The 24,089-nt window shown below is 50.6% G+C and overlaps 1 protein-coding gene across 12 annotated transcripts in view; it reads left to right on the top strand.

Moving 5' to 3' along the window:
• The window catches only part of TNS3 (tensin 3), a 243,498-nt gene that overhangs the window by 176,991 nt on the left and 42,418 nt on the right, over window positions 1-24,089 (top strand). For all 12 annotated transcript variants that reach the window (XM_082632029.1, XM_082632034.1, XM_082632031.1 and 9 more), the window contains 3 exons: window positions 9,237-9,400; window positions 10,396-10,522; window positions 10,611-10,694. In XM_082632029.1, coding sequence (XP_082488155.1) covers window positions 9,237-9,400; window positions 10,396-10,522; window positions 10,611-10,694 — 375 coding nt within the window. The remainder of the gene's footprint in view (window positions 1-9,236; window positions 9,401-10,395; window positions 10,523-10,610; window positions 10,695-24,089) is intronic.

Here is a 24,089-nt window from a genome sequence, read left to right as displayed (position 1 = left end):
AGTATTCGTTTGAACCCCTGTTTTCAGTTCTTTGGGGTAATACCCAGGAGTGGAACTGCTGGACCACGTGGCAATTCTTTTGTTACTTTGCCAAGGAGCTGCCCCCTCAGATGTTTGAAAGCCCGCTTTGGAGACCCCCGGAGGCCAGTAGTGACCTTGCCTTTTGGTTGCTGTGCGGCTTTTTACATCTGTGCTTTAAATTACAAGCTTACTTTGAGTAAAACATGAGCGTATTCCTGAAATTTCTTATACTAGAAGGGTATGCTTCCTAGCTTTTTGGCCACAATCTTTCCCTTTTAAATATGTCATTCTAGAGGCAATGCTACCACCTAACCAAGCACTTTGGAGTTCCCCAGTGGAAAGGGTTTTCACTTTCGCAATCCAAAAGGTAGGCTTTTTTTTTTTTTTTTTGCGGTACGTGGGCCTCTCACCGTTGTGGCCTCTCCTGTTGTGGAGCACAGGCTCCAGACGTGCAGGCACAGCGGCCATGGCTCACGGGCCCAGCCGCTCCGCGGCATGTGGGATCCTCATGGACCCGGGCACGAACCCGTGTCCCTTGCATCGGCAGACGGACTCCCAACCACTGCGCCACCAGGGAAGCCCGAAAGGTAGGCTTTTTTACTTGGCCTCTTGGTGTGCTTTTGCTGGAGCCCGCTGGTCTCATTCCTGTTCGCTTTCCTAAGGCTCTGGGGTCGGTCGGGTCAGAGAGGGCACCCCAGAGGGAACGACTGCTCCTGCCGAGGTCTTCAACGTCATTCTGCACTCTGACTAGGGATTTCCAGCAGATGTCACCCAGCTCTTCAAGAATATACCCTGCTGGTGAATCAATCCCTATTTCAGCTTAAGGGAGGAAAATCTCCTTAAGTCATCCTGGGAACATTTAAGCTGGGAAGAGTTTTTGGGCTTTTTGTTGTCGTTTTCCCTTTTCCACTCTCTCTCTAGAGGATGCACATGTTTATTTGAATGAGCTGAAGTCAGGAGGCCTCAAACTAACTCTGGAGCCAAGTAATCCAAACGAATCCTTGGTGATTGTTTTTGCTCCTAGGAATTCGAGGGAGATTCCAGAACCCATCCGTGCAAGCCTGATGATGCAGGCTTCATTCTTATATGATCGTATAAAGATAAATAAATAGCTTAAGGGTGCTTCACTTTGCAGTGGCCCAGATAGAAGATGAAGGTCGTCTTCTAGGAGCTCATGAGTTTCCACCTAATTGTCAGAGCAGGCGTTTGCCACCTGGCTGCACAGTGCGCTCACCCGGGAACTTGACAAAACGCAGGTGCTGAGAGTGCCCACGCAGCTTCCGCCTCCAAAAGGCCTGGTTGAATTGGCCTGGGTTGTGGCTCGGGGGTCAGAATTCTTCTAAATGCTCCCCACTTGTGTAACTCCAGTGTGAATCCAGGGTTGAGACCAGCCCTGGTTCTCAACCTTGTCTGTGTATTGGAAACGTGAGAGTTTTAAAAAAAATGCTGACACCTGGGCCTCACTCCCGCGGGTTGTGACTTCACAGGGAAGGGGTGAGGCCCGAGAGTCAGCATTTTTAGTGTGATTCTGATGTGCGGCCACGTTTGAGAATCACTGTTTCACATTTGTGTTCTGTCTTGCGCCTGTGTCCAAATCACCTGGAGGCTGACCCACTGTTTGGTGAGGCAGGAGAACTTCCCCCTGCTGTAGAGCTTCAAGGACAGGCGGGTGTCCTGTGCCAGAGGTCTGGGCAGTGACTCCCTGTGCTGGCCCTGCCGCAAGTGCAAGCTTTATTTGGGCAGGCAGAGTGGGTGCTATGACCCCACCTCGCTGCTTCTCAAGTTCCTCTTTATATAGGATCAGATAGTCGCCCGGATAAATCTGAATCTGCCCTAGCACAGTGCAAGGAAAATACAAGTGTGCTCTGAGTTACCTACGACCATGTGTCTGCACTCTGTTGCATAACTGGGAGTTCACCGTATTTCGGTGCAGAGTAGCCAAGGGGCTCCTGGCTTTGTAAAATCCAGTTTTCTAGTATTTTTACAGTTTTCTAGTCGTCTGAGAAAGTCGCCGCTTGCACCTCTGTTGGCTCACGGGTAAACTGGCGACCACAATGCCACCCACCTCCCTAATTAGGCTGAATTCAGTGCTAGGTGCTAAGTGCTTGACGGGCACCCCGCAGTCTTGGCCTGAAAACCCCACGTCTCCAGGGCTTAGTGGGGGCATCCGGGTGCCCCTGTATGAGGACTGGCTCTCCTCAGCACCCCTGAACTTTCCCTCACTGACCCCATGCCACTCTCTTGTGGTGACCCGTGTAAGGTTGCAGTACCCGCCCCCGATCTCAGCAGGGCTCCATCCGTACGAGTGGCCTGAATGACCGAATGACCAAGCCTTGCTTGTCTCTCAGGCTCAGTGAGCTCCTGCGTCCCATAGGGAAGCTCAGCCCCACCCCCCAAGCCTGTCTTGGGCTGAGGCAGCGCCCCGAAAAGCCGGATGCCCTCTGGCCCAGCACGTGTCCTTGACCCCAGCTCCACCTGTGAAGCTGGTGAAGTGAATTGTTAAAATGCTGAGATTCTCAGGTCTTTGGGAGTGGCAGTGAGGGGACACCTGGGGACACCTGCCCCCCTTTCCAGCCTGGGTAGGTGGGTCCCGAGGCCTGGAGTGCATCGTGTCCGGTGACAGGAGGAAAGGAGAGGGGTCTGAAGACCAGTGTAGGGACTGGCCAGGAGTGGGCCGTGTCTGGTTGTGTGGCCATTGCAGGCCACGTCACAATGCCACGTGTTGGCGGAAAAAAGCAGACCCCGAGCACGAGACTGGCAGGCAGCATTCTGTACAGGAAGAGCCGCTCCCACACCGACCCTCCACGGAGACCGCAGCCGGGAACGTGAGTGGGGCTCGTGCAGGGACGTGTGGGTCACTGGAGATTGTCGGTAACTCTGTGGTCCTAGGTTGCCACGACTTCTGCACGGAACCCTGCCGCTTCTGTGACTTGGAGGGCGGTGGTGTCCTGGGGCGTTTTCTAGTGGCCGCACCTGGGCCGAGCAGGGCAGGGGCAGGGGCACCGGCTCCAGCTACCCTTTGCCTGAGGAAGGCCCGTGGGAGGGGGCAGTTTGCCGAGCCACCTGCAGGGTCCCAGCCGGCACAGGCACAGGGCTTTAGTGCAGCGACGCTGTCCTCCTTTCATTCAGTCTCCTGCTTCCTCTTTTCTTGGATCTGATTTCTCTACTGAGAAGGAAAAATATGGTCATGGCCGGATTTATGGAGTGGATTCTTGAATACAGTTCAACTTGTCAAGTGAAATGGAATCAAGGCCCTCCCTTGGGAGGGTGGGCAGCCTGCATCTGGCCATTGTTGGATGACCCAAGGGGTGGGGGCCCCCGCCCAGCGGTGCTCACATCCCAACCTCGCGGACACCCTAGTCCTGCTCTCTTTAAATTAAGGTAACTTGTACAGCTCCTCTGAGCTTATTGGTGCAGAAAGCCACCTCCCATAGGATTGTCTCTGTATCTGATGAGAAGATCCAGCCATCACACACGGCAGACTGGTCAGAATGATAGGTTAATCAAACACCAAACACGTTTGTATTTGTGGATCTTCACATAGAAACTAAATACGGGCACAAACCTCAGGCATATTGCAGGTTGGGCTCCAGACCATCATCATAAAACAAATATCGTCTCAATAAAGTGACTCAGACAGATTTTTCTGGTTTCCCAGTGCGTATAAAAGTTATGTTTACACCATCCTGTAGTCTATTAAGTGTACAATAGCATTATGTCTAAAAATATATATGCATACCTTAATTTCAAAATACAAAACAAAAAAAAGTAATTACAGTAGTAATATCATAGACCACTGATTACAAGTTACCATAGCAAATATAATAATAATGAAAAAGTTTCAAGTATTGTGAGAATTACCAAAATGTGACACAGAGACATGAAGTGAACAAATGCCGTGGAAAAATGGTGCCGATAGACTTGTTTGGTGCAGGATTGACACAAGCCTTCAATTTGTAAGAAACAGTATCTGTGAAGTGCAGTAAAATGAGGTGTGCCTGTACGAGTACAGAGTTAGTTCTACTAGAATTAGAAGTAATAGAGAAGGACTTGGGAACGTCTGTGAGGCCAACTCAGAGTTCTACAAAGTGTAAAGAAAACTTATCCTTCTTAAAGATGATCTGGATCTTGTTTTCCTGATTTTAAAAGTAAGACCTATTATTAGTGAAAACTTTGGAAGGTATGTTGGGTTGACCAAAAAGTTCGTTCCGGTTTCCCGTAACATCTTACGGAAAAACCCAAACGAACTTTTTGGCCAACCTAATGGATATTTTTTAAAAAACTATTCACAGTGCCTAGAATTCCACGACCCAGAGACAGCCTCTTGTGAACATTTTGGTACATTTTCTTATTTTTAAAAATCAAAATGAAGTCATAGATATAATACCACATGCTCACTTTTCCACGCTGCTCTTTTCACGTAATGTTTTAGCATGTTTTCTCCCTTCACATTCCATCAAACAGGATTTTCAGTGACTGCATGAATCTTCCACTGGCGTGTTTGGTGGCTGCAGTTTTCACATTTGGCTCTTGCTGTGGGTTTGTGTCCTGCACTGGCTTTTGCTGCATTATCTCATTGAGCCTGGATCAGGCTCAATGGTGACGGTTGTCCTCATTTCATCTCCAAGACATCTGTCGGACCGACCAGTGGGCACAGAGGCAGACCTGCTCCGTGCTTGGCCAGAGGTGGCCTGCCCAAGCGGGCCGGGGAGCCGACGTCTGCCAGCAGGTGGGCGTGGGGTCAGATGCCCTTTGCCCAGCCCCACTTCCACCGTCAGGCAAACAATTCTCGGACAGGAAGGCCTCTAAAACCCGCCTCCTCCTACCTTTGGTCCAGGCTGCTCTGAGCTCACCTGCCCTGGGAACTACACCCCAAGCCAGTGTTTTTACTCAAATGCCAAAGGGGGCGTTTCCAGAGATTGTAAGGAAGAAGCCATTGTTAATCTGAAATTCACTTGAGGGGTAGGAGGACTTGAGAAGCAAAGCGGGCGTCGACTGCCCCTTGGCACATGGGCAGAAGGAAGGGTCCCCGGTCTCAGCCGGTGCCCCTTCCATCGTCCGCGTTAGCCATTATCAGTCACTGAGGTGCCGACAGCACCACTGGCTGTGTGGGTGGGCCGTGCCTCCCAGGCCTGTGGGCCACCGTCTGCACCGAGCAGGCTTTTTGAAGTGGGAGGGGACAGTGGCACCTCCTGGCTGACCCGCCCCTCGCTTGGTACTGGTGCGCGAGGACAAGCAGCCCTGGGGGAGTGGAGTGTGCAGTGGGGGGTTTTTGGTCAGCTCCGCGGGCACCAAACCCCTGTCTGTAGCTTGCTGTGTGGGATAGGGTAGGTCTCAACCCGAGACCCCATTTTCCTCATCGGCAGAAACGACGCAGCACACTGCCTGGCTGTTGTGAGGCAGCCTGGCTCTGCTTCCCGCTTTCCTCCCGGGCAGAGGTGGGCACGTGCGGGCATATCCCGGCGCCGCGGCTGCGTCATGCACCCCTCCTCGTTTCTTCAGGAACATCACCCTGGGGTCGGGGTGGTGCTGGGGACTCTCCTGTCTACACCGCAGTCTGATAGGAGGGCAGGGTCTGTCGCCTGTGGGGGCCTGGCCTCTGAAGACCGTGGTGCCTGTATCTTTGCCTCTTTGGGAAGGGAAGACACACTCTGCGGCGAGAGCGATGCTCCGTGCAGGTCACAGCCTGGAAACGGGGTCCCCTGTGGAGCTTGCGTGAGTGCCCTGACCCCTGCTCTCAACGTTGGCCAGGCCCGTCCTGGCATAGACCCTCGGTGGCCACCTGTGACCACACTCTTGCAGGCTGGGGAGCAGTGAGGTATTGATCCATGATTATTGAAGAATGAAACCCCTAACTGCTGAACCACATGCCCTATTACTTAGGTTCAGTGAAGGCACTCGAGGTGGTATTTGATACGAAGAACACTTTCCAGGAGAGATTTTTTTTTTTTTTTTTCGGTACGCGGGCCTCTCACTGTTGTGGCTTCTCCCGTTGCGGAGCACAGGCTCCGGATGCGCAGGCTCAGCGGCCATGGCTCACGGGCCCAGCCGCTCCGCGGTATGTGGGATCTTCCCGGACCGGGGCACAAGCCCGCGTCCTCTGCATCGGCAGGCGGACTCTCAACTGCTGTGCCACCAGGGAAGCCCCTGGACATGCTTTTATAGCCGGGCCTTTGCAGTACATCCTCAAGGCTGTGCTGGCTGGTTTTTATATGCAGGGCCGTGCACGGAATGGGGCCTCAGTTCCTGGAACCCTCTGGTTCAAAGGACAGGGCTGAGGTCATGGGGCATTGAAGTCGGGGAGCATGCCCACACTCTCCGCACCTTTCTGGGGCTTCATGTCACACAGCGTGTTGAAGTGATGGCAATGTGTTGTTTCCACAAAACACCATTTATTATCCTGCATGTTGAACAGAAGCTGTCTTCCTGTCCCCAGATCCCTTGTCCGGAAGGCTTTGGAGCAGTGCGGGCTCTGGATCTCTTGGCTGCGATGGGCTGCAGGTGTCAGTTAAAGGGCCACTGAGCACCCAGTGCGCGATTTGGGTGGAGGCGTTTCTTTGGATGAGGTGCTCCGTGCTCTGTGTAATCCCTGCAGCCTTGGAGGAGGGCATTGGTGCTCCCGCTCTCAGGGCAGCCAGGCTCGCACGGGCCCCTTTTGTCCCCACTCTGCACCTTTGTTGCCCCGGTGACAGCACGCGAGCCCGTGCCTGGGCCCCGATCCTCCAGGGGGCCAGCCTCTCCCTGCGGCCTCACGCCTCCCGGCGTCCCCTCCCTCGGTGGCTCCAGATGCCCATCCAGGGGCAGGTCTGTGGCTGTCAGGGGCCAGTCCTGCAGCACCGGTCTCGTGGAGGGCGGGAACCTGAGGAGGGACCCAGAAGAGGACCACAGGATGGCGCTGGCGCTGTGTCAGTGTGCATGTGTTAAACGCATTTTATTTCATCCTCACCCCAGTTTTTCTCTGCAGGGGAGAAAAGGGGGCAAGCATTGTGCTCATTTTTCACATAATGGAACGGGGGCTGGAGGATGTCCTGCAGCTGATCCTCTAGCTGGTGAGGGTGGACATGAGCCTCCAAATCCCAAATCCTAATGCCCTCTCCCCTCGCCCCTCCAGGCCGGGTCTTAGCGGGCAGCTGTTGGAAACGGAGGGAGGGTGTCAAGAGGGGTGGAAGGATTCTTCTGGGAGGGGCCGGCCACTCGGAGACCCGGTTTAGATCTCGCCCGCTGGGTCACCAGCTGAATGGCACCGAGCAGACGTCCTCCCGTGTGACACAGAGGGCTGTGCCTGGCTGGCCTCTGTCCGAGGAAGGGGCCCTCGGGAAGCTGGAGGGTTTGGAGGTGGGGCGCCCTCGAAGGAGTCCCACTCCTCTCCTCACTGGCCACAGCTGTTGAGTGTTCTCCCTCTGTGGACGGAGCTCCCTTCACGCGGCAGCCTTTGAATTCCACGCAGCTTCTGAAAGGCCCTGCTGAGGGAGGGGCACGAGGCTTGCCGGGGATGCTCACGTGACAGCGTGTTCACAGCCGTGGGCAGAGTCTCTCCAGCTGAGCCACGCGCGCATTGGTAATTTAAACCCCACCTTTAAATGCAGTGTCACCGTGACCGTCACAGTTGCAGGGATTACACAGCTTAAATCTGAACTGTAGGGAAAACCCTTAACACGTCTGAATTTTCAGAGGACATCATCGATAGAAACATTGCCATCCTAACAGCCTGCAGCAGGTTTCCCAAACCACCAGTTGTGAGATTCCATAGATCGATTGCAGCCCCCGACCCCTCCCCCATCCCCCATAAAGTGAGTCTTAGTTGGTTGGAGCAGGGCTGAGGATCTGTGACATTTCTTGCACTGGACAGTGGGACAGTGAATGCTGACTGTTGGTGCTTGAATTAAGCTTTTCTCCCCCCAGGATTCCTCGCTGTTAAGAGTCAAGCTGTCACGTGTAGGGTCCTCACTCAGCCCTGAAGCTCTGCAGGTGGTGTGGCCTTCAGGCCACTCTGGCCCTGATGGGGGCGGGCAGACAGGGCTCGCACACAGCTCTGGCATGCTGTAGGTCACACCCAGCCTGGTCATATCCCAGAGCCCTGGGTGCCGTCCTGGTGCCTGTCCTGCCCAGAAGCCGGTTCCGGAGGGAGTAGGCCGGCTCGCCGGGGCTGCTTCCTCCCTGCCCCGTGAGTCTGAGGATGCCCCTCGGTCGCACGTCTACATGCAGCAGCCCCCGTGGCTCCCCTGAGCAACCAGTGTGGACCAGCTATGAAATACAAAGTATCTTTGACACTTTGAAATAAAAAGTGTACAGGTTAACAATTCTGATATCACTATACCTGTATACTGGGATTGAGCATAAACAAATAGATGATTCGTAGAGGTCACGAAGAACGGATAAAATTTTTTTTTAAAGATGCAGGACAACATACCAAGAAGGTGACCGTTTGTGTAGGCAAATGGTTATGTATTTATGTTTGTGACTCAAGGAAAGATTTCTGTGTCTCTGGTCTGAGTGGTTGTTACCTCCTTGGTGGTCATAAAGCAAGGTGCAGGCACTCTGACCCCAAAGTTGACCTCAGATGCCCTGAGAAGGGGAAGGTGGATTATGCGGGCGGAGGTCTCAGACTAAGTCCCAGGGCCTGCGGCCGTCAGGGGGCCCACCCTGGGTTCTTTGAAGCTTGACCACCACCAAGAATCTTTCTTGCTCACTCAGCCAGGGGAAAGAAGCCTCGATCCTGGGTCCCAGCCTTTCTCTGTCCCTTATGCTTCCTGAGCACCTCCTGTGTGCCGGGCCCTGTTCTAGGCCCTGGGGAACCGGCCAGGCACGATTCCCTGGTGGAGCTGACGCTGGGAGAAACAGCCAGGAACACGGACAACGGCCAGTTCACACAGTAACAGGATGAGCCTTGAGAGGGTCACGCTGGGTGAAAGACGTCAGACAGCAAAGGACGTGGAGTGTGTGATTCCATGTACATGAAGTGTCTAGCATAGGCAAATCCATAGAGACGGAATGTAAATTAGTGGTTGCCAGGAGCTGGGGGTCGGGAATGGGGAGTGAACGCTCCCCATAATGGGTTTGGATGGGGTTTCATCTTGGGTGATGAAAATGTTCTGGAACTGGAAAAAATAAAATAAAGAATGCCTCTGAGAAGTTTTAATGTCAGTTTTAACTGCGGGTCAGTGCTCTCCTCCATGATGAAAGCGCCTGCAGCCCACGTGTCTCTCTCCTAACAGGTGACGAGCCATTGGGCGGAATGTTCCGGAAGCTGAGCCTCGAGCAGTATGACAACAGTGCTGGAGAGCAGCCAGCCTTCTCCACATGTGGCTGGGGAAAGACTACCAGCGCGGAACAGGCCCCAAGCCTGGCGCCTTTTCTCTCTTCAGACAGCGCCAAAGAGGTATACACACCACCACCCAGAACCTGGCCTGAGCCCCGTCCCAGATCGCCATTTCAGTTCCCCGCCCGCCTTTGTCCCCATCTCACAAACGAAGTTCCTCCCTGAAGGCAGGTGGTGTTGGGGAGAGCCCAGCTGTGCATCAGCCGGGACCCTGGGTGGGATCCCCGCTCTCCCGAGAGAGCCGTGCAGGCGTGCACCTCACTCACTGGGGTCATCTGAGCCTCTGTGTTCTGATCTGTAGAATGGGGATGAGGGGCCCAGCGTGCAGGTGGGTCATGAGGGTAGAGGTCTCAGAGCTCCATGGGTGGACGGCAGCAGCAAAGGGCAAACAGAAGTCATCGCCAAGGACCCCAAGTCCCCAACCCAAGGCCTCCCGGCATCCCCGAGAGGGAGGAAGAAAGCAGGTCAGCGTGGATGTGTGCTCCGTGGGGAGATCTACAGAGCATCTTTGGGGAGGCGTACTTAAGGCTTTTATTCAGAATTGAAGTAAGACAGGTTGGCAAACCCCCAAACGATGAACCCTTTGAAATTAGGGTTTCATTGACTCTCAAGGTGGAAAAGTTGGAACCCAGAATAGACGAGAAAAGAAAGTCACCAGTAGTCTTAACACACACACACACACACACACATATAGAACCAGTGTTAATATCTGGGCTATGTCCTGCCAGCCTCTTTTCTCTGCCTGTGTTTTTAATTCATTGGGAATTTTATGTATCTGTGAACACACTACAGGTGACGATTCGTTTACCCTGCTTTTTTCACTTAACGCTCGCTTTCCCTCTGCTGCACAAACTCTCTGCTAACTCCACTTATGAGCTGTGTCATGTTGACCACAAGACACTTCCCTCTACCTTGACTGTTATTGAAGCTTCTTCCAGTTTTCCGTGGCTGCCTCCTGTCCCCAGTCTCAGACGAGGGTTGGCTCAGTGGGTGCCAGGGGCCCCCAGCTGTCTGGAAGCGGCCTTCACCTGACCAGCCCCCCTTGCCGATTTCAGGCGGTGATCACCACGTATCCCCCAGACCTGGGTGTGATCGACGGTAGGATCTTCTCTCCAACCAGCAGTGGCAGTGAGTCCATCTCTCCCACACCAGCATTTCCTGTGTCTCCAGAAACGCCATATGGTAAGAAAGAAGCAGAGCTCGTCGTGTGCAATGCCACCCCTTCAGGGAGCAGAAGGGAACAGCTCGTCACTCTGCTTTCTCCTTCCAGTGACAAGAAGCCCACGTTATCCTCCGTTCAGCCCATCCGGGCCGCAGATGGGCAACCCCAGCGGTCTGTACAAAGGAGCTCCCGGTAAGAAACCCACCTCCTTTCCTCTGCTCTGGATGTCCTCTCATGCAGAAATATTTCCACGTGTGTCACATCTCAGAAATGTGGCTCTGGCTGGGGAAGGTGCAGGGACACTGCTGTGCAGCCCGCTGGGGTTAGCAATGGTGTTGAATCTCTGCCTGGCATCCTGCAGGTGTGCTTCTATTTTCTTCTGCTCGCATCAAGCGTTGATGCGGAGGGTCATGGTGCTCTCAGCAGCCGAACATCAGGGCTTTTCAACTCCTTGTGGCATTACTTGGAGTTGAAAGAAGAAACTGGAACACCCAACCCCCCCCTTTTCAGAGGAAGTGGGGGCCACAGAGAGCAGCGAGCTCCCCGCTCTGAGTGGCACGGCTGCCCTCGCCCGCTGCCTGCTCACACACACCTGTCCTGGCCCCTTATGTTCTCGGCCGCCATCCTGGATCTCCCCAGCGAGTGGCCGCTTCTGGACGGGTCTGCTTCCTCCCTGGGCACGTGCCATACTTGCAGGGTCGAATTTGTCTGTGCACCGGCCCCGGGGAGGGAGTTAACGCAGTGGTGGTGGGTTCTTCAGCATCCCTTCCTGGTATGGACATTCCCCACCAGCCTTGAGAGTCCAGGATGGGCCTGGCCCCGGGCAGGTGGGGCGGGGATGTAGCTCAAGCTGAACTTACACTTTAAAATCGCTCTTCTCTGTAATTGTGGATTCCTTATGCGGCTGCTTTTCTGCCCTGGGGAAGCTGAGTGAGGGTTCCCACTTCTGCTCATTAGATGCACTTTTGGGGGAGGGGGAAGCAGACACTGTGTTTAAATCCCACCTCTTACGCAGGGGAGGTTGTAGTGATGACAACTAGCTCCATTTTCCTTCTTTTTCCAGAGAAAACGAGATCCATGTGTCATTTAAGAGAAGGGCCATTTTTCTTCCAAAATTTCCTTTATGGTTTTAGGACCGTAGATGCTTGCTTTTAGCATAGAATTAAACTGCACGTCTTTCTTAGCAGATGTAACTGAAATGAAGGGTAAGAAGAAACGTGCGCTGTGTTGGTGCATTTGTTTGTACATGTAGGAGCACAGCATGAGAAGTGCCTGTGTTCCTGTGCATGTGATGCACGGACTCACACACGTGAAGCCGTGTGTCTGTTCTTCTATGTTTTAATAATTTAGATAGAAGCAGAGGGACATGCCTCCATTTCCACACAGCCCCCTCCTCCCTGAGTCGACCGCGATTAACGGCTAATTTGAATGTATTTAGTGGATTCCGGCTAGAGCCCAGCCCTCTGACACGGAATTCAGTCAGATCCCACCACTCCAAGACCAGGTTCACTGGAAACATGCTGGTGACAGCAGTGGAGGGTGGATGATAAGCTCGAGGAAAGAAAGTACCAGAGACAACCTTCAGACTCACTAACAGCTCCGAACGTGGGCTGCTAGGGCCATTGTGTGGAGCATCACAAGCCCTTCCTGAACTTGAGAGGGGCCTGGGGGCTGAACGAGCTCGGCGTGCCCTGTGTACGACCATCCCGGCCTGGAGCATCAGGCCCTGGGACAGATGTGGGCTGCATGGGCCAGCATGTCCATGTGTGACCGTGTGGCCCTGCACATCCAGTGTGGATTAGGCTTCTGTGCAGCCAGTGTGTCTAAGGAACTTTGGTGTGCAGATGTCCGCCTGGAAGAAGTAGGGCTTTGATTTCAAATACTAAAAGCAAACACGTGAAATTGGAGCTGTTTAATCTTAAGAACACCTTCCGAGTCTTCCATGTTTTCATTTCGGCAGTCCCTGAGGACGTTAGCCCAGGAAGAGCTCAGAGACACACACAGAGCACTGGCTGGGGGCCCCATGTGCTGTGTACGGTCGAGGGGTGGGTGGTGGCTGACCCCTGAGACACAGCGATGGTGGTGGCTCACACTTAGGGACTACATTCACCCCTCTTCTAAAAATATAAGCAGAAAGCAGTGCAATTATAAACAGGGAAACAAAATAAACCAAAGAGCTGATTCTTTGAAAAGATCAATGAACTTGACAAACCTCTAGAAAGACTGACAAAGGAGGGAAGACACGTGTGCTAATATCAGAATGAAATAGGGCTATTGCTGAAGACCCTGTAGAAGCCAAAAGGACAGTAAGGGAATAATACAGACAACTTATGTAGTGTTTAATGATAAGCACAAATTGTAAACAATGTGAAACAGACCATTTGAATACCCTGTAACTATTAAGGCAATTGAATTGGTAATTTATTAAACTCCCCAAAAAGAAATCTCCAGGCTCAGATGGTTTCACTGGGGAATTCTACCAAATATTTAATGAAGAATTAACACTAATTCTACATAATCCCTTTCAAAAAATAGATGAGGAGGGAATACATTCCAATTCATTATTTGAAGGTAATGTTACCCTGATACCAAAACCAGACAAAGGCAACAGCAAAAAACAGCAAAAAGATAACTATAGACTAATTATCCCTTATGAACATAGACACAAAATTGCTTAACCAAATAGAAGCAAATGGAATTCAGTAATATATAAAAAGAAGTATACACCATGGCCAAGTGAGACTTATTCCAGGAATGCACGACTGATTCGATATTTGAAAATCCATCAGTGCAATCCACTGTATTATCGGGATAAAGAAGAAAAATCACATGATATCAATAGATGCAAAAGAAGAATTCGACAAAATTCACACCCATTAATGACTAAAAACCCCAGCAAAATAGAACGGAGGGGAACTTCCTCAACCTAATAAAAAGCATCTACAAAAACCCTACAGCTAACACGACTGTTACTCCACATAATGCTGGAAGTTCTACAGGGGCACCATGCAAAAGAAGGAAATAAAATATAACAGATTGGAAGGGAAGAAATAAAACTGTCCCTTTTGGCAGATGTCATGATTGTCTATGTTGAAAATTCTAAGGAATCTACTAAAAAACCTCCCAGAACAAATAAGTGAATTCAGCAAGGTTGTTGGATATAAGATAAGCACTCAAAAATCAATTATATTTCTATATGGTAGCAACGAACATGTAGAAACCTGAATTTAAAATACGGTGTTGGGACTTCCCTGGTGGTCCAGTGGTTAATAAGACTCCGCCTCCCAATGCAAGGGGTGCAGTTTCAATCCTTGGTCAGGGAGCTAAGATCCCACATGCCTCGTGGCCAAAAAACCAAAACATAAAAACAGAAGCATCAATAAAGACTTTAAAAATAGTCCACATCAAAAAAAAAGTTAATAAAAAAATAAAAATACAGTGTCATTTATAATAGATCAGAAGTGAAATACTAAAATGTAAAATTAACAAAACACGTACAAGACTTATATGCTGAAAACTACACAGTGTTGATGAAAGAAATAAAAGAATATCTAAATAAATGGAGAGACATGTTCATGGGTTGGAAAACTCAACCTGGTACAGATGTCATTTATTCCCAAATTGATGCATAGTTTTAACACAATTCCTATCAAATTCCTGACAAGGTTTTTTTTGTAGATATAGACAAGATAATTCTAAAATTTATATGGAAGGGCAAAGGAACTTGAGTAGCTAAGACAATTTTGAAAAAGAATAAAGTGGGAAGAATGGATTTGCCTAATTTCCAGATTAATTATATAGCTACAGTAACCAAGACTGTGTGGTGTTGGTGGAGGGACAGACACAGAAACCAATAGAAAACCCCAAAATAGACTCATACAAATATGCCCAATTGATTTTTTTTGAAAAAGGTGCCAAAACAAGTCAATAAAGGAAAGATAACCTTTTCAACAAGTAATGCTGGAGCAAGTGGCACCCACAGGCAAAAAAAAAAAAATGAACATTAACCAAAGTCTCACATCTTATACAAAAATTGATGTATAATGGATCAAAAACTTAAATGGAAAATGGAAAACTATAAAACTTTTACCAAGAAAATAGGAGAAAATATTTGGGGTCCAGGCTGGGCAAAGGCTCTTAGATTAGCACCAAAAGCATGATCCATAAAAGGAAAAATTGATAAATTAGACTTCATTAAAACTGAAAATTTTTGCTATGGAAAGAACATGTTAAGAGGATAAAAAGATAAACTACAGACTGGGAGTAAATATTTGCACTGTGAATACTCAGCAGTAAAGAAACAAACAATCCAATTAGAAAATGGGCAAAAGATACGAAGAGACGTTTCACCAAAGAGGATGTGCAGGTGGCAAATAATCACACGACAAGATGTTCAGCATCATTAGCCTTCAGTGAAATGCAAATAAAAGCCACAGTGAGACATCCCTACAGACTTGTCAGAAAGGTGAAAAATAAAAATAGTGATAGCACCAAATGCTGGTGAGGATGTGGAGAAACTGGAACTCTCATTTACTGCTGGTGGGAACGGACAATGGTGCAGCCTGTCTGGGAAAGAGTTGGGCAGTTTCTTAAAGAAACTAAACATGCAACCACCATGTGACCCAGCAATTGCACTCCTGGGGTTTTGTCCCAAAGAAACAGACTTATACTCACACAAAAACCTGAACAGAAATGTTTATAGCAGCTTTATTCTAAATAGCCCCAAACTGGAAACAACCTGGGTGTCCTTCAGCAGGTGGATAAATAGACTGCAGTCCATCCACACCATGGAACACAGCTCAGCAATGAAAAGGAGCCAGAATGTTGATGCAGCAGTGGTGCCACACCTGGGGGAATCCTCAGAGCAAAGCCATTCCCCCGAGTTTACATCCTGTATGGTTCCACTTACATATTATCCTTTAACTGGCAAAATTATAGAAATGGAGAACATATTAGTGTTTCCTAGGAGTTTGGAGGGGGTAAAGGTGGAGGGGGAGTGGAGGGGTCCTTGTGGGGTGGGAATGTTCTCTATCTTGACTGTATGAAGATCACCATCCTGGTATAGCTTAGTAAGATATTACCTTTGGGGGAAACTGGATGAAGAGTATAGGGGATCTCTGTGTGACTGTACCATGACCTCAACATTAACAGTTTAATTTAAGTCCCATTGGGGGAAATGGTGTGGATGTGGTTGAAACAGTATTTATTGGCTGTGAGTTGACAGTAGTTGAAGCTGGTGACGTCTTCACAGAGGTTCATCATACTATTCTGTCTACCTTCGTATTTTTTGGAATTTTCTATAATGAAAAGTTAAAGTATAAAATGAAGGAATACTTGGTGTGGAGTGGACCTGGGTGCAGTCTGCCTGTGTTTATCGAGCACTTCTGTTCTGCAATGCTCTGCTGGGTTGGTGTGAGCCCAGAGACCCAGCCCTGCCCTCCTGGAAATGCAGTAGGTACAGCAGAGATGGACCCAGTGATCCCACAACAGGGAAGAGCCCAGGACAGGACGATGGCACTCTGCCAATTTGTATTGGTCGTTTAGCTGGTGAGGAGGTCTGAGGGTTTGACGGGTGAGTAGGGTAGGTAGGAGCTAACTAGGTGAACAGAGGGGGGCATTTGGGATGGAGAAACAGCAGGGGCGGGCCTTGTGGCAGAGGGTAGTGCGGACCAGGACAGGATGGACACGGGGGTCTGGAGGGCAGTGGAGGGGTGAGAGGAGGCCCAGCCACAGCTGTTCTCTGCAGCCACAGAAGATGCGGGTATGTCTTGAGACGGGGAGACAACTGCTCAGATTTCTGTTTTCACACATTGATCTGGCTGCTGTATGCACAACAGCAGTCGGAGCAGGCAGTGGGCTGGAGCACCAAAATGGTTTCAGAAACCATGGGAGGAGGTGGGTTGGATTTGTGGGAGATTCAGGTGGTGTCATCACCTGACCCCAGCAGAATGGATTTGGGCCTTTGTGACTATTTCTGATTTTGTTGCTATTAATATTATGATGGCAGTTATGTTCTGGCTTCTTTGAGTTCATATGCCGTCAGTGCAACACTAACCACATAAAATTCCTCTGTGTGTCTTATTACATCAAACTGAACTAGGTACCAGCTTAGTCAGTGTAAACCCAGATGTTGTCAGGTTATTTCCTAGACAACCAGCAGACAAATGTCGGGGAGAAACAGAGCAGGACACCAGTGAAAGGTGGTAGAGACAGATTTTATTTGGTACTGTTGCAGCAGGGGAAGGAGCTGAGCTCAAATCCTAAGGCAGCAAATACAGCCAAAGAGCAGTGACAGGGTCAGGGGATGAAAAGTTACTAGGGGGAACATCAAGGACAGGGACATTCTTGCCAAACTGGCCCAACAGGATCTTGCTGAAGACAGGCTGAGGGCTTAGACATCAAGGAGGAGTTGAGGAATTTGATCAGAGAGCAAGCAGGGGGGATGACTTAGCAGAATTCTTGCTAAAGACTGGGCCGTCCGAGGACAGACATCAAAGGCCAAGATCGAGGCTCCAGGACCCTATGTCCGGTTTGGTCAGGGAAGGAGAGTTTGTCTCAGGAGAGGCCCATGTTATCCCCTGGAACCTGGCAGTGCACCTTTGCCTGCAGCTCTTGCCCTCTGCTCTGGGTAGCACACATCCTGTTCTGTGTCCCTCCAGGTCCTGTGGCACTTAGTTTAAGCCCCCAGACTCCAGTTCCAGGGGTCCCGGGAGCCTGCCTGGCTCGTCCCGCCACAGGCGCCTCATACCAACCCCTCACCTCTGCAGTAAACAAGCAAAGTAAACAAAAAGCAAGCAGAGGTTGGTGATGGGTGGACCAGAGCCCAGAGTAGCCTGCCCTTCCCCAGCATGTGCTCCCGATGCCTGGGCCTGGGCCTGGTGAGCTCCTCTTTTAAATCACGGTACCTGCCCCAGGAGAGTGAGGGATATTTAAATATTTACTCAAATAATGAATACTTAAATATGAATTCACATACTGTTGAATTCTCCTAGCAGTGTGTTGTAACTAGAACAGGAGGCCGTAACTTGAAGGACTGGGGACAGGTAGCGGGAGGTGACAGGGCGGCGGTAGGTGCTGGGCGGACAGCTGGCACCAGGGGCTGGACCGTGAGCTCCATGGGGGAGAGACGAGCAGGTTCTACCCACCTGGGACCCTCAAGGAGGAGCCTGGAATGGCCGCCCTCGGGACTGTATGTTCAGTGCATCCCTGACAGCCTACATGACACCCCAGGAAACATGTCTCTGGGGCCACCATCCTTAGAAATGCCAGATGTGAGTCTGTGATACTGTTAATTATAAAAAGGAATATATGTTTGGTTTTCCTTATTCCTGGCACCAAGCTCCTAAAGCCTTTGGAATTTCTTAAATGATTAGAGCAAAACGATGTTTGTCATGTCAATGACGTGACTTTTGGAAAGGATGGAGGGCAGGTTGCCAGGGGAACCAGCCTTGTGATTGGAGGGTTGGAACTCTCAGTCCCACCCCCCTGACCTCCAGGGAGGGGAGTGGGGCTGGAAGTTGAATCAGTCGCCAGTGGCCAATGATTTAGTCAATCCTGCGTATATAATGAAGCCTCCAGAAAACCCCAAAAGGACAGAGTTCAGGCAGCTTCCCAGCTGGTGACCACGTGGAGATTTGGGGAGAGCGGGATGCCTGGAGAGAGCATGAAAGCTCCATGCCCTTCCCCATGCCTTACCCTGTGCATCTCTTCCATCTGGCTGTTTCTGAGTTATAGCCTCTTATAATAAACTGTTGATCTAGTGAGTAAAATATTTCTCTGAGTTCTCTGAGCCACTCTAGCAAATTATTGGAACCTGAGGAAGGGCTCGTGAGCACCTCTGATCTATATAGCTGGTTGGTCTGAAGGGAGGGCAGTCCTATGGGACGGAACCCTTAGCCTGTGGGCTCTGACGCTGTCTCCAGGTAGATGGAGTTGAGTTGAATTGTAGGACCCCCGGCTGGTGTCGGAGTATTGCTTGTTCGTGTGGGGAACCATCCCCAACATTGAATTGGGTGCAGAACATTTTAGAGCCTCAGCAGGAAATGTGTTTCTTGAAAACAAAAATATTAGTAAGAGTTGAAGTAAAGGGGTCATTTAATCTCAATCCTCATGAAGGCAAAAGAGAGAAAATTGTGAAGTTCAAGATGTGAATTACTCTGTCATTCGTAGCTGAAAGGCTAAGGAGTCTTGATGATATTTTCAAAATAAATGGGGAAAAAATATAAAGAAAGTTTTCATTAAAAATTTGTTTCTGATATATCTCAGCTTCCAACTAATCCATAAGAGATTTTTTTTTTAATTGAGGTAAAATTCACATAACATAAAGTGAACGATTTGAAGTGAACAGTTCATTGCGTGGAGGACCGTCATCTTTATTTAGTTCCAGAGCATTGTCTTCCCCTGACGGTTTTACAAGTGGGATTTAGGGAACATCTGGGGACTTCTGGCTTCCATGAGCACCATTAACCGTTAGTTTACTGAAAGAGAAGGCCTTTATACATTTTGCAGCTTCTAGTTCGTAGACCCTTGTTCTGGGGAGAAGGGCTGGTGTTTTCAGGGCCCTGCCTGGGGCTGTGGGCGGTCACTGAAGGTGGAGGAAGACCTCTGACCCAGGGCTACTCTGAACTGGCAGGAAGGAGGCCCTGGCCTGAGGGGTGCAGGGTTTGCTTAGTGCTGTTGCGACCTCTTGGAGTTGGATTCAAAGGGTAAAAATGGGTGATGTTTTGCCAGAGGGAGGAAGAAAAGGAATATCCAGCAAAGTCTTGTTGAGAGAGAGGGGGAGAGAGAGAGAGAGAGAGAAAGAGAGAGGTTACTTGGAGGCAATGCTTTATTTTTGTTTAAAGAAAAAGAAGTTGTCCTTCTTCAAAGCTTGACAAATTGTAAAGTGTTTCTACCAGACCTCCCCTTTCTTCCTGTACCCAGCTCAGTTTTCTTTTGAAATTTTACAAACTTAATGAGAGTGTTTATAATAGGAAAAAAGCATGTACTGAATGTGAACATGTGTGACATTTATAGACGTCCCTGATTACTTTGAATTTTGCAGAACCTCAAAAGCTATACATGTATATATGTATTTACAACATGTTTATATTTAGGTACATATGTGTATATAACGACATATAGGAATATCCACATCTGTATACACATGGGATACACTTTGCACTCCGATTTGTGCAAAAGGACGCCTGCTGGTGAATGTGACCCCGTGTGACTGCCCTGGTTAGCAACTATTGCTACCCCCATTACTGCTCCAGATTTAGAAAATGGAAAACAGGAAGGTTGACAGCTTCAAAGTATATTTAAAAATGAACATCAGTGTTGGGCTGCTGGAGGTCAGTGTGCAGTGCTGGCCTGTGCATGTGCAGTGAGCAGTAGTCTGCAGAGATGAGAGCACTCATTCACTCGAGTGGAATGAAGCTCAAAACATACAAGATGTTGGCATTCTGTACTGACACTTCATCCACCAAACAGGCTGGCTTGGAAGTGTCCCCACGTGAGCCGATGATTTCCCAACCACGTTGAATGCCATCTTTTGTTTGCGTGCTTTGAGTTTAAAGGCGTCTTTGTTTCTCTAAATTTTTTTTTTTTTTTTTAATTTTTGGCTGCATTGGGTCTTCGTTGTGGTGCCTGGGCTTCTCAGTGCGGTGGCTTCTCTTGTTGTGGAGCACAGGCTCTAGGCTCGCAGGCTTCAGTAGTTGTGGCCTGCGGGCTCAGTAGTTGTGGCTCGCGGGCTCTAGAGCGCAGGCTTGGCAGTTGTGGTGCACGGGCTTAGTTGCTCTGCGGCGTGTGGGATATTCCCGGACTAGGGCTCGAACCTGTGTCCCCTGCATTGGCAGGCGGATTCTTAACCACTGCGCCCCTAGGGAAGTCCCTCTAAATTTATTTATCAGCTCATTTCATCCCCCCTCTGGTGGACCGTTCTCGAATCTCAGCATGTAAAAGTTATTCTGATGTGCTTCCAATGGGGTTTTTGCTGCTGTCCTGATTCTGAGCCCTGCAGGCCAGTGACCTGGGACCAGGCCCTAGACTTGGTGACAGACACATGTGGGCCCACAGTTGCCATTATACACCTCTTGAACAAGTTGCAGACCTCTTAAGACATTTTTTAAACTTAAGCAAAAATAATAATAGCGGTACTGTGCATGGTGTCATCTCTTAGAAATGAAAGTAGATTTCAGCTTACATATATATGATAATGTACCAAATGTACATTGATTTGTATGTGATAACGTACGTGAGAATGTACCAGAAACTTGTCTTGCAATATCGTTTTTAAATTCCAAACGCACTTGGTTATTAAACTGTTTCCAAAGCCTCATTGTCTATCAGAATTGTGGCTCTGCCCCGAGATTGGAGACGTGGGTCGGTCTCGGCCCCGGAGTGGGCTGCAGGCTGATGATCCTCTGGCAGCAGTGGGTGTGGGCTCCAGAATCCACCTGCAGACCTAGCCACCACTCGGGCCCTGTGTGTTTTCACTTCCTCTCTGAACGGGGATAGGACGCCTCTGAGAACTGGGAACGACTTGAAAGAAAATGCACGTGCAGCCCTGGCCCGTAACATTTGAGGTGTTTTCTTACTGGAAGCATTCACCCCGTGCTGCTTGCAGTTCTTCCTTTTCTTACAAAGGCGCTCCCCTGCCCGGCGTGGATTCCTAGCATGGTGTGAGGTAAATGAATCTGTGACTCTTGTCACCTCAGGCTGGCAGTCCCGGTGAAAACTCCACATTCTGCTGGGTACACTTGGGAAGATTTTGGATTATGAGACCTGAGAAGGGTGAAGATTTAAATCTGCCATCTGCCTCTCCTCCTTTGTTACTGGCTGTGGTCTAGCCGGCTCAGTGCCTTTGGAACCTGGTACCCCCAGATTAGGGTGCCTCCTTGACAGAGAGGGGCACCGGCCAAACCACCGTGATGAGGTAAAGAAGCTTTGTGTTTGGTTGAAATCCTGTCATGTGCTCGTATGTTTTTGCATATACGTATCGCATAGCACTCAGATGCACCTTGGATGTATATATTCACAGTTATGCCCGGACTGAGGAATTCATTGCTTTTTGAGCTCTTACCACATGCCGTGCACTTACATATGTGCCTATGTAGAGAAAGAACAAGTTTATAGAAAACACAAAAGCCAGGGGAATCTGAGAATTCCATAGTTTGACAAAAAGGAAAACCTTTCCTATGCCCCAGGGCCCGGCATGCACTTGCTGGGCATCTTGGGGTGAATGTCGTGTGTCCTCAGGTCTCTGTGGGTCACGCACCGGGACAGATGGACCATGTGATGTTACAGTTAGATTTCCTGGAGTAGCGTGAGGTTGGGCTGCTGTGAAGTCAGTGTATAACTGAGGTCCTGTGGGGTGGCTTTTTGGGTTTGTCTTTAATTTCTTCTCTGCAAAAGCAGACCATTGAATTGGACCTTAAGAAGCCCAGAGCAGTGCCTCCCTGGGTGCTGGTGGGCAGGTAATCCCTGGGAAAGCAGCAGGAGGGTGTCAGAGTGGCCCTGAGGATCCCTGTCTGATGTACTGGTCATTCGGGGTCTTTCTAACATCCCTCCTCATTCTATTTTACTAGGGCAGAGCCTGTGCTGAAGACGTGCAGGTCCCTGGGAATCTCCTCTCGGTGGTCCCCGCCCTCCCCTCCTGTGTACACGGGAGAAGCCCACAATTTGTCTGCATGGCCCCCTTTCTCTGAAGCAGCTTCCTCGTAAGGCTTCTGAGCTTCCTTTGCTGTGTCACGTACCGAGTCCTAAGGGAGACCCTGCAGATACCCCATTGTTGGGGGAGCAGCAGCCCTGGATTCCGTGTCATTGAGTGAACGCTGGGCGGGACGGAGTGCAGAGAGGTGAAAACACGGCCCCCCGTAAGGACGTGTCAGGCCGGCAGACCCGTCAGGGGCTGGGGGGCTGGAAGACACTGACCAGCTGGTGCCTTTGGATGGCACAAGCCCCTCTGGAGGCATAAGAGAGGGCTGTGGAGGGGGACCCTACTGGCCTCCCCGTGCCCTTCCAGGTGCTTTAGCCATCACTTTGGCGTCCTTGGCTCGCCTCAGGGTTCTCTGCCCTCTCTCTCGCATCCCAGATGGCTAAGGCTTTCTGAGGCTTCCCCCGGAAGAGGAACTCGCGTCACCTCTCTCTCTGCCCTCCCACCTTGCTCCTTTCACGGCAGCCCAGGCCTCACCCTCCTGCCCCATAGTTGCTCCCCGCCCCTTCCCTCCCCAGCAGTGTTTCACAGTTCCACGGTCACCTCCCGTGATGTGGCCCTGACTGTGCAGTGTGTCGGAGGGCCGTCCAGCTCCGCCTGTCACGGTGGAGCGGGTCCCAGGCCGACCCTGGGACAGCCCGCCCGGCTCTCACCCGCCCTGGGATGTGCTTCCCAGTGGGGTGGGCTCCGTAAGGACCCAGCCTGCAGGAAACGGGGGCCTGGATTGGGGTTATGTCCCTCTCCCTCTGTAGCTCCCAAACTATTGTCTGTCCGTGTTTCACTCATCAGTACGTCCCGGCATCTAACATAGATAAGGTTTGGGATAAAAGTTTGTGCTGTTTTCTCCTAAGTGAGTAAATAAGTGAGTGCGTAGGAGAGAGACGCCTTTGACTTAAAGGGAAGCAGGCACACAGCTTCTCGGAGTGCGGAGGAGGGCAGCAGGGGTCGATGGCTCGGTGGCCGGCACGACGTGTGCAGGGGAGGGTTGGCATTGCCGACAGTGGACAGTCTGTGTCTGCACTTGATCCGTGATTCCACTAGGGCTAAGTGGGTGACCTTGCAGGTGTGAGCATCCGTGGGTACCCACCTCCCGCTGACCCAGATCCTAGGTGCTAGGTAGGGGCAGCATATGCTTAGGGGAAGAGTTTTTCGAATGTGACTTTTCATCAGAATTGCTGCCCCTTGCAGCACCACCACGAAATCTTTGTCCCTGTTGCTCCAGCTAAGCATAAGAGAGAAGGAAAAGGGGCAGACAGATCTCCAGAAGGTTCTGAAGTGTCTGTCAGTCCCCACCAGAGTTGCCCTGGTCACAGATGCTGTGGCACAGAGGTGGCATTCTTCCCCTCCACCCAGCCATGGGCTGCCCCAGACGTATCAGGCCCACAGAGTCCACTGGCACCAAGGGAAGGACCCACCCTGGGGAGCGCTGCTGCATCACTGTCCTTCCTGGGCCTGGCTGCCAGACGGCCGCCTTCCTCTCTGTTCAGGGAGCGGTGGGCCACGGGAAAGGCCTGTCCATCCGCTGGCTGAGCCTGCCCTGGCCTGTGGTCAGGCATTTCCTACGGATCCTGTGCAGGAGCCACTGCCCTGCAGGCACATAAACAAGCTGGAGGATGTGCCCTGCTCAGACCTCTGGGGCAGAGGGTCCTTGGGATCTTCTTGGCCTGTAATTTAGAGAGGTGTCCTGAAGGTCCCAGGCATGCCTGTCTCTCCTGGTGAGAGGCATGTACCTGTCAACTTTCACCAGGTTGATGAGTGTGTCAGAGGGTCACACCAGGACTGGGCAGGTGTGACTCCGCGCAGTGTGGTTGGAGCATGTTCTGGAAGCCTGCTTGCAGGCGCCTGGTCCCATCGTGGTGTGGTGAAGGCAGTGCCAGTGCCAGCCCATGAGC

This window comes from Mesoplodon mirus (genome assembly GCF_964341445.2).
Source record: "Mesoplodon mirus genome assembly, chromosome: 9".
Classification (NCBI taxonomy): Eukaryota; Metazoa; Chordata; class Mammalia; order Artiodactyla; family Ziphiidae; genus Mesoplodon; species Mesoplodon mirus.
This window is presented reverse-complemented; position numbering and strand designations above follow the sequence as displayed.